Here is a 10859-nt window from a genome sequence, read left to right as displayed (position 1 = left end):
GAATTCAGCAGGTCCTGGTGGCATGCCACAGTTCGGACACTGCATAACAGTGAGAGTACCAAATGCCTGGGATCTGGAGAGGTACCAAGAAGTAACAAACAAATACAGAAAGAGTGGGAATTGTATGTAGCCCAAACAACTCCAACCTATGTATACACCTGAGGGGAGAGGCAGAGGAAGGAAGGAAGGAGAAACTTCCTTCAGCTCCTCTAAGAGTTAAACTAGCTTCTTTGGGTTCTTTGATTAAGAACCTACTTACCATTTACCAAAGTTTCTTTGCAAAAGTACATTCTGAGTCTCAACCAACCAAATTTAAATGCAATTATGGAACATAACTCATTCTAAGCTGGGGTGCCTAGCACTCAGCCCCACGTATTTTGCAGATGATATGGTGTCTTTGTGTCGGGGAGGACACTTGGTCAGTAAATGGCAGAGCTGAGGTCACAGCATGGGGACACATATCCTCTCTCTAGCCTGATCTCCATTTTTCAGAGTTTGCTGAGAAAAACCGAGCCTCTGCAGGGTGACTCTGGAATTCACAGCCTCTTCCACAGGCAACAGGGGTGCCTGGCAAAGGGCAGGACTCACCGGCTTTCCGAGTGTCAGTGGGAACATTTGTAGACGCTGCTCCTCTTGCTAGGTCTAGGTTTGTTTCATCTCTTCCTTCTCTTTCTTCAGGGACCACCATGCTAGCCTTTTCTCTGGGGGAGAAAACATTTTAAACATTTTTAGAACTAATTTCAAAATTTTAGATTTTAATCTTTTGCAAATTGTAATGTTGAAAATGATCTACATGACCATAGTGGTAAAAAGAGAATACAAGAAATATATCGGAGGTAAACATGCAGAGACAAGTGATAGGTAAAGGAAGTAGGAAGAATTTCTTGTTTGGGTACTACTTCTTGATCCTCCAGAGTTAAAAAAAGCTGTTGTTTATTTTTTATTTTATATTCAAAGACTTGAGACATGAAATAAGCATGTAAAAAATGCCACAGAGAGATTACTGAGACTCTTTGTAAGGTTAAAGTGCTACTGAGCATTAAAAAATAATTTAAATCATTTATATTCAAACACTTTGAGGGCAACCATAAATAGGGATGGTTAAAAATCAGTGATTAAGAAAATGAAAACACATATATGACAGGACTTCAAAAACTCCAGGTGGGAGGCACTACTAAACACCCTCAATTTTAATGGAAAATCAAGGTTGATATAAGAAATCAAATTTCCATCAGAGATTAAAACAAAAAATCAACAGCGTGCGTTATGCCTTAGGAGCAGCATTCATTACTCCCTCATGCATTTATTTAAAAACATTTATGGAGTGCTCCTGTGTGGTGTTCTAGGTGCTTTGGATATAATTGTGATCATACAGTAATTCCTGTCTTCCAGGTAGCTCATATCTTACACCTTGTAAATCTAGAGGACCATACAATCATAACTAAGATTATGCATAACCTAAGTTTGCAATTCAGAACTACATCATGAGGAGAGATCCTCAATGATCACAGAAAGAGTAAGCCAGGTTTGCTGTAGTCTTATTTTTCAAATCCAGTAAAGCATGTTGTAATTAATTCCACGAAACTGCAAGGACTGTGTGTCCAATCTGTGTCAGGTATGACAGAAAAGACGAGTGAGCTGGGTCTCTTTCCTCCTGGGGCTGACCACTGAGTTGAGGAAACAAAGCAACCATGAAAACACCTGCAGAACTGAGGAACTGTAACAAGAGTCTAGGATGAACTGCACCAGAAGACAAACCGTAGGTATTAACTAATTTCAACAAGCGTGAAAACGACAAAGATTTTCTGATTGAAGGAAACGAAATCAGATGAACCAAGTCTTAAACCACTCTGGATAAATGATACTTTAGAGCAGGATACCATTAAAAGATACCTCTAAAGAACAGAAATCATAATTTTAAATTCTATACTATTTGAGACAATCTACAAATGCAAAGTTATTATCAGTACAACCCTTTATACATAGATGACAGGGGCCAGGCAAGGGTTCCAGTTCCATCTTTTCCTCTTTGTTCTCAATACCAGTGTCAAGTGCTACCTGCTGGAAAACCCCCTGCGGTGGCAGTGGCTCTGGCCGCCACTCGTTACTGTTCCATTTTACACCCACTGCACTCTGATGAGGACGGAGGGCAAACCATTCAAAAAAATCATTGCTCTTAAATTTCTTTTTAACCTTTGAGATTATTAAGTTCATTGTTGTTCCCTTCCAGCTCTTTATTCCTCCTTATTGTACTACATATAAGTACATTTTATCAACTACATATCACAAATGGGGCCATCCCAATTTCCCGGTTAATCTGTAATGTGTGAGAGGCTATAGAGCACAGTGGGTTAGACTGCAGTCTCTGTTTCCCTATTGTGTGGATCAGAAACCACTTACTGGCTTGTGGCCTTAGGCGAGTCATTTCATCGCTCTGCGCCTCAATTTTTTCACCTATAAAACGAGGGTAATAGTAAAACATACCTCAAAAGAGTGTTATGAGGATGACATAACAGTGCCTGGTGCATAGTAACTGCTATATAAATATTAGCTGTTATAACTGTGCTTGTCTTACAATGTGGTAACCTCATACTCTTATTATCCATGATTATACTAATGAACTGAAGATTTGCTTTCAAATGATTCCACAATTTTTCAAGTAATATTATTACAGAAAACAGCTAGTTTATCACTAAATGTTATCACATATCTACATGTTGAATCTGAGAAAAAATATACTCCAGAGATGAAACCCAGACTGTGAAGTCTTCCTAACTGGTAACTCTAATTTAATGGAAATGTACCATAGTTGTAAATATTCAGTCTCTTGCTTTCAACATTTAGCACAATTATCCAAATTACTCTATGCTCTATGTGATAGACATAAAACAATAACTAAAAATTCAGATTCCTATTCCCACTTAATCTAAAGTACTGAGGTTTCCTGTTTGCTTTGATATCTTCAATGGTATTTGTACAACACGATGATGTAGGAAGGAGGTGCTGAACTAGAAGTCTCTTCCAATGGGCATTTATTCAAGCCCTCACACTAACCTATTCTGTGATCATATTTTCTGACTGTAAAGTTTCAAATAATCTCATTCCTTCCTTTGAAAAGGAGTGACTCCTCTCAAAACTATGTATACTGAGGATGTTATTACTAATTTTTGTACCCAGGGAGCATTTTATTATAAATACTTAAAAGTGTAATCTTCTTGCTCTTCATTTGCCATCTGTAATCTACTGATCTTTAATCCAGCTAAATAATCCTTTCACTGCCAGTTTGCCTGATTCATTCCTTTCTGGTTATTTTAAACAGTACCACTGCTTTTCTTCTTACAACATCACCCATGGAGGTCTTGGCAAAAGCACATTATATTATTCTCACATCAAATGTTTCTCTAAGTACAGGCACAGTGCAAATGTTCTTCCAGCAATGCACCTCAAATATGTTTTTGCTTTTCAAAACAAATACCTCTCAAATTCCCCAAGTTTTCTGGGAAAATAAATATCCTAAGATTCTAAATAGTGTAACCATCTGATTGCTGTGTGAAATGGGAAGATCTTATTTATAATAAGTAGGCAGTTTACCACTGAGAGAGTTTAGAAAAAATTATACCAGATCATAGATAAAAGGACATTAAAACCTGGTATGGAAATTACTGTTACCAATTGGAACATAGGAGAGTCCATGTTCCGGCTCTGAGGGGGGAGGTTTCCAGTCTACGCAGGGCTTTTATCCACATCTTGTCACTGAGTTCTCTGATGATTGAAGACACTAGCATAAATCAGGAATGGGAAATTATGTACACTATTCAGGTGACGGTTACACTAAAAGCCCAAACTTTACCAGTACAGAATATATCCATGTAACAAAACCACACTTGTACCCCTTACATTTTATACAAAAAAAAAAAAAAATCAGGAATGGCACGAGGTCCCTAATACCTTACTACTATCTACTAAAGTACCCTTTTCTAGATTAGATTCCCTCATGTACTAGAGAAGAGGCAGGTGCACGAAGAAAGTAGGAAGCATAAAACCCACCCACTCCAGTGACGTCCTCCTCACATTCTATCAGGCTCCTCTGGCTGTAACATTGTGCAGGGAAGGATTAACTCAGCAGGCCTGGGCTGCTCAAACTCTGCACATTTCTAAGGAAGGTCTGTTTCCTTAGAACTGGCCCTTGCCCAGCTCCTGGAAGATGAGGTCTGAATCCTTGGAATATTCTGCCTGATAAGAGGGTTTCTGTGTGCCTGAGGCCTTGGGCCACAGGTACCAGTTTGATCGGACAGTTTATGCTAATCACATGATTTATGGTGAGTGCCTGTTTTTGCTTTGGAGGGCAGGAGTCTGAGTAGCTGAAGTCAGTCCTGTGGGTACTCCGTCTATATGACTGAGCCCTAATACAAACTCGGGATATCGAACTGTTGACAATGCTTTGCATGTGTTGTCACACCTTATTGCTGGGAGAATTAAGCTCATCAGTGTGGCTCTACTGGGAGAGGACGCCTAGAAGCTTATGTCTGGTTTTTCCTGGACTTTGCCCCATGTGCCTTTTCCTTTGCTGATTTTAATCTGTGTCGTTTTGCTGTATGAAACTATACATGAATACAACAGTTTTTCTGACTCATGTGAGCCCTTCTAGTGAATCATTGAGCCTGAGGATGGTCTTGGGGACCCCGATATGATCACCGATAACCTAATCTGAATGTTTTAGCTCTCTCTGCTCATTTGTAACTTGGTGACAACTTTAATCAGAGAAAACTCAGGCAAAGGATGTTTTAAAAAGAGTGAAAGAATGATCAGGAGGTACTGGCTCACACATCCAGTATCTCCAATTCTTTGATTCTATATCCTAAATATCTCTCAAATCTGTCCTCTTCCCTCCATTAGCCTAACCTTGGCTACCACCTTCTCTCATCAGACAACTGCAATAGCCTTCCCATTAGCTCCGATGCTCACTCATTCCTCAGTTTGATGCCAGAGAGAGCCTTTAAAAATATATTTGTCACTTTCTTTTGTTTTCCTTTTGTTTTTTTTTTTTTTTTTGAGACACAGTCTTGCTCTGTCATCCAGGCTAGAGTGCCGTGGCATCAGCCTAGCTCACAGCAACCTCAAACTCCTGGGCTTAAACAATTCTCCTGCCTCAGCCTCCTGTGTAGCTGGACTACAGGCTTGCACCACCAAGCCTGGCTAGTTTTTTCTATTTTTAGTAGAGACGGGGTCTCGCTCTTGCTCAGGCTGGTCTTGAACTCCTGGGCTCAAGTGATCCTCCCTCCTTGGCCTCCCAGAGTGCCAGGATTGCAGGTGTTTAATTCACTTTCCTATTTAGAACACTTCAATGCTATATTATTGCCTTTAAAGTCCTAAATCCTTAACAGGCCTCTTGTACCTCTGAGCCTTTATACACGCCTTTGTTCAACATAACCCCCTTTTCCAAGCAATCCTCCTAGGAACTCCCACCGGTTTTTCATGCATCAGCTTAAATATCACTTCCTCAGGGAAGCTCCTGATCTCCTTCTGGTGTAGGTTAGGGCTCTTTGACACAATCTCTCATTACACCCTTTTCTTGTACCTTTGCAGCCAGCAGTGCTTGGTACACTTCTATTTATTACAATATTTATAATCATCTCATGTCTGTCTTTTCCACTAGAGGATAAGCTCCAGAAGGGTAGAGACCTTTTCTGCACCACTGTAACCTCAGCACTTTTAATATTCACACAGGGCCTGGCACATACCAGATGCTTAATAAATATCTGTTTACTGTTTGAGCCATGGGGAGTAAAGATCTAGAAGTCAGAGAGTAAGTCAGGCAAGAGCTAAAAGCTTGGAGCAAGAAGAGGTAGGCTGTATAATACCTGGTCTGTTGTAACAGTATTTCCGAAATATATTTCCAAGAGTACGTATACACACACATGATATAAGCAATCCCATAGATCACACTGGCGGAAAATATATTTTCATAGGCTGAGAGGACTAAGCAATAATTGTATGACCAGTAGCTGGAAGAATCCATGGCCGAAGCATGTCATAATTCTAGAGGATTTGAAGGGAAGGGAAGGGGACTGCCCATATACCATGCTGACCCCACCTGAGGGACTCCATGGCACTGATTCAGTAAACACCTGCTGCCAGGAATGCCTGCCCTGGACTAAATGGGCTATGTCTATATTTTACACATATACTGAGAACCCACAGCCAGCACTGTAGGATGGTTGTCCATTTTGAAATTCAGCCTAGGGCCCCGGCAGGCTGACTACTGCTAAAAATAAGTTTTGCCCTACACTGCCAATGTCTGAGGCCTGGAGGTTGGTCTGGCTCAATTGTACTCTGTCCAGGCCATGGTCTTCTCTGGTTTGGCCTTTCTCTGGCTCAGCTCAATGATGCCCATGCAGCCCTGGCCCTGGTTTCTGAGATCCCTTAGAGATCATCTGGCCCATCTTCCCACACCAAGCAGCAGTCTCCTTGACAACATCCCTGGTGGGTGGTTATCAGATTTCTTGAATGCTTTCAGGGGTAAGAGGTAGCCATCCAGTTTGTGAATACCTCATAAACATTTTCCTTATGTTAAATTGAAAAACATTTTCTATTTGGATTTGGAACATTACCAGATACCCATCCTCAAAAACATACACGTGTTTACATTCAGACAAACAACACATCTAAAAAATATTTTCCCAGAGCGATCCTACTGACGGTGATTGGAACTGGCTGGGTCGTAAACGGTAAAGCAGTCCCCCGCACACAGACAATGGCAATCTCACAAGGAGAAAAAAAACCACTCAGAGGAGGGCAGAATCTTGTGCATAGGGCAGGGAAGAGGGAGATTTACGAATGTATTTCTTAGAAAAGTAGTGTTTTAGTTATATTTCTTCATAAACAGAAAAGCAGTTCTCTTAGTCCCATTTCTAATATTCTATTAAACCACTGATAAGCAACTGGAGATGGTACAAGAGGGGGAGAGAAAGAGGAGCCATGTGCTGAGATATACGTGGGGATCAGATCAGACAGCATGTTTACCTTGCTGAGAGCCCCTCTTGCTGCTTCCCCTTCCCAAACTCCTGGAGGGTTATTAGATATCCCCCACCCAGAGACTGCTCTGGACCTTGAGAGGCCTTCCATGTAGTTGTGACTTTCATGCTGATCTTCTGTGTATTACCTTATGAGTTTTTCAAAAGCTTCCTTTTCTTTCCGCAAAGCGGTGAGATAGCGTTGTTCCTCAGTTGAACCACCATAGATAAGAAAGTAAACCCTGCAAGTTAAGACAGAACTCTTTTAGATTGCAAAAACTTAATTTTTAATCCCTGAAAGGAACAGCAGAACATTTGAAATCAGCAACCTAGGTTGCTCAAATAATAAATATTTGAGAATAAGAGGTTCCATTCATCAGTCATTAACTAAAATTAAGCTGCCTAAACTCCACCTGTTAAAGGTTTCATTACCACATTTTTTTTTTTCTTTTGCTAAAAAGAGGAACAGAGTTCAGGTAAACATTGAAATACAACTAGAGGGATAGAAATATTCTTTCCTCATAACTATAAACAAATCAAAAAATATAAAATCTTAAGAGGCTTCTCTTTTTTCAATTTTTTCTTTGCACCTCTGCCAAACAATCGTTTAAAAAGTTGGATAGTAGCTATCAAAACCAGCTTATGAAAGTTCACGTTAGTGAAAAATAAACAAATGAAATCTATATGACCTTATCCTCACAAGTAATTTCTCAGTTCTTTTTCATTCGAGTCTTAACAGAACAGAGTCATCACACATTCTATATAAACACACAGGCACAGAAGACATATGGAATATATCAAGCATCTTGAAGAATAATTTGATATATTTTCTCTTAGGAAAGGTCTGCCTTTCTAACTCACTTGCTGCTAAGAGAGCTGAATTAAGCACATCCTCCGTCCCTTTTCTTCACCTTCTATGAGAAGTATTTTCCTTCTTGAGCTTCAGTTTTTCTTTTACCCTTTGTCTTCCTAGCTTATATCTCTTTCCAGTGTACACGGGGAAAAGATCACTGGGTGATGAGTCAAGACACCTCAGCTCTCCCATGGATGTGCCATGTGGCTGAGGCCAAGTCATTCCCCATTTCTGAGCCTCAGTTTCCCATTGATGGAGTGAGCAGGTTAAACTCCCAGGTCCCTTCTGATTCTGACATTTTGTTTCTAAATTTCACACTATTCTGTTCTCAGGCAAGAAAGAAGCTTGGCACATACAGCTATCTACAAAGTTGGTCAATAGCGAAGCATGAAAAGTTACCAGCCTATAATTATGTTACCAGCTTTATCTAATCTCTTCACCGTGCATTATTTCTGATCCAGCTCCTCCATTCAACTGCGCTCTCAAAGGCTGTATTAGTTAAACTGCTAGGAAGGTTTCTTTTGGCTCCGTTTTTGGTTCAGACTGAGTTCAGGATATTAATTTTGCTGTTTATTTCCCCTCACATAATTGGAGAGCCAGAACACTATCTTCTTTGGGAGGCATCATTTTCTCATCTGATATTTCTATAGATTTTTCGTCTGACATTTCTTGAAACTCAAGAAAACCTGGTACAGTAATTTCCCCAAACACTTTCGTTTTATGTGGATGACATTTAGAGTCACTTCTTAAAATTTATAAGAAAGACATTTTGGAAGATTAAAACTATTTAGCCAAGTCATAATTATATTAACTTTTGGTGGGACTTAGAATATTATAAATTTTCTAGACTTTTTCAGATATAGCACCCCATAAGCTACAAACCAACACATAATGAATATGGTACAGAACACCAGAGCGGCATGTAACTAGAACATGAGGAGTCCCCTAGGTTTGTTGTCCTGCTGCTACATTTGATGCCCTGCCCATGCAACTTCCCAGATCCATCAGAAAGCAAAATAAGGTTTCGGAAATGTAACCAGCATCATAACAGTGGAGTGTTAAAGATAAAACTAATATGCAACTGGTAGAGATTTTGTGTTAGTCCTAAAGAACTGTGACATTCAAAGCTTTAAGAAACAGTTCATACTCGTATAACTTGCCTCAGAGGCTTCCCGGGCCTGCTTGCCCTGTAAATTTCAAGCTGACGGACGAAGGTGAGTTCTGAGTCATACAGAACCACATACCGGGGCTCTACTTCGTGGAGTACCCTTGTCAGAGCGTAGGGGTCGCTACAACCCAGGAGTGGATGGATGATTGTGAGGGGTTCTTTCAGGATTCCATAAGCAGTATCGGATGACAGATTTAAATCAAAATCTTCGTGCTTAATTTCTTCCAAGCAGCTTTCTGGGCTACTGCTTATTTCCCTATGATCTCCTTCCTCAATATTGCCTTCCTCTTCCAGGTCTTCAGATTTTCCTATCATCTGAGTTAAAGTCAATCTTTGTTTTTTCTTTCTGTGAGTCCTTTCTTTGGTAGAAGCCCTTTCTTTGTTTTGGGGGTCTTTGGGTCTTTTGTTAGACTTCCTAATTCTTCTTGAACTGTCCTCCTTCCTAAATTTCATCCACACTTCTTCAGCTTTGCTATCCTTCTCAAAGGTTTTCCTGTAGAGCCTCAGTAAGAAGGTCTCGGCTCCCATAGTGATACAGTCTCTCAGTTGGGAACACGTTCGGTCATCGCTTGCACAAATAAGCACTTGACCTAAAATCAGAAAACAACGTTACGTTACTGTCACCTCACTGGTCCTCCTATTCCCCGTATGTCCTCTCCCCAGCCCCCTGAAAGGGAAGACATCTTACTCTTTGGTATTAAAGACCCATAATTTACAAATTGTTTAAAAAAGGGTCTTAGGTATTTACCAAATGCTTTGACATCTCTGGCAGGATTACTTAAATATTTTGAATAAAGTTTAAGCCAGACTATTTAGTCTTATGAAAGTACAATCATGGTATGGGGCTTTGCATTGAAACTCAGGGCCACCCTGGCACAAGGGAACACAACACAGGGTAGAATTCTGCCGGTGCCTACAGAGGGAGCATTTTGACCAGCCTGGCCACATAGAAATCCTCTGCCCCAAGGCCCTAGTTCCTGCTAGACCCACCACTGGCAGAAGAAGAGCAGCCTGGGGCCTGGACTAAATTCATAAGGCAGTCGGGCCACAAAGGCTGCAGTCCTTGGGCAATTCCTGTGGCTGTTCTGGCTCGGAGTCAGTGGACTTGGGGTGCGCACGACCCAGTGAGACAACAGCAGTCACAGCCAAGCCAGTGCCTGTGTCACCCCTCCCCCAAATATAGGCAGCGCGGCTCAAGGAGTCTTCTTCCACTTGGGGAAAGGAAAGGGAAGAGCTCAGAGGAGTGTGTTTTGCAACTTGGGTACCAGCTCAGCCACAGTAAAATAAAGTACTAAGCATACTCCTGAGGCCCCTGAATCCAGGCCTTAGTTCTGGGTGGCATTTCTGGACCCACCCTGGGCCAGAAGGAAACCTGCTGCCCTGAAGGGAAGGACCCAGTCCTGGCAGGATTCACCACCTGCTGACCAAAGAGCCCGTGGGCTCTGAATAAACATCAGCGGTAGCCAGGCAACAGTCACCACTGGCTTTGTGTGAGACTGGGCTGGCTTTAGGTGTGACCGAGTGCTGGTGACCATGAGGTGAGTGGCCATGTCACTCCTCCCCCAACTCCAGCAGCCCAGTACAGAGAGTGGGGGAAGAGAGTAAGACAGTGTGCCTCGTTGTCTAGGGAATTCTCTCTTATCTTACCCAAGTCCACCAAGGCGGTACCACCAGGAGTCTACAAGAGTCACAGTATTACTGGGCTTAGGGCACCCCCCAGTACTGATCTGGCTGGAGTGACCAAAGATTTAGACCACAACACTGAACTCCCTTTGAATATCTGGAAAGTCTTCTTGAGAAGGATGGGTTCAAACAAGCCCAGACT

At 41.5% G+C, this 10859-nt stretch overlaps 1 protein-coding gene across 1 annotated transcript in view; it reads right to left on the bottom strand.

The window, feature by feature from the left end:
* ERCC4 (excision repair cross-complementation group 4) overlaps window positions 1-10859 on the bottom strand; it is a 36400-nt gene that overhangs the window by 5118 nt on the left and 20423 nt on the right. Inside the window, exons 7-9 of the mRNA XM_012647545.1 lie at window positions 9027-9624; window positions 7163-7255; window positions 589-701 (exon numbers count right to left, since the gene is read on the bottom strand). Coding sequence (XP_012502999.1) covers window positions 589-701; window positions 7163-7255; window positions 9027-9624 — 804 coding nt within the window. The remainder of the gene's footprint in view (window positions 1-588; window positions 702-7162; window positions 7256-9026; window positions 9625-10859) is intronic.

This window comes from Propithecus coquereli, unplaced genomic scaffold (genome assembly GCF_000956105.1).
Source record: "Propithecus coquereli isolate 6110/MARCELLA unplaced genomic scaffold, Pcoq_1.0 Scaffold27, whole genome shotgun sequence".
Classification (NCBI taxonomy): Eukaryota; Metazoa; Chordata; class Mammalia; order Primates; family Indriidae; genus Propithecus; species Propithecus coquereli.
This window is presented reverse-complemented; position numbering and strand designations above follow the sequence as displayed.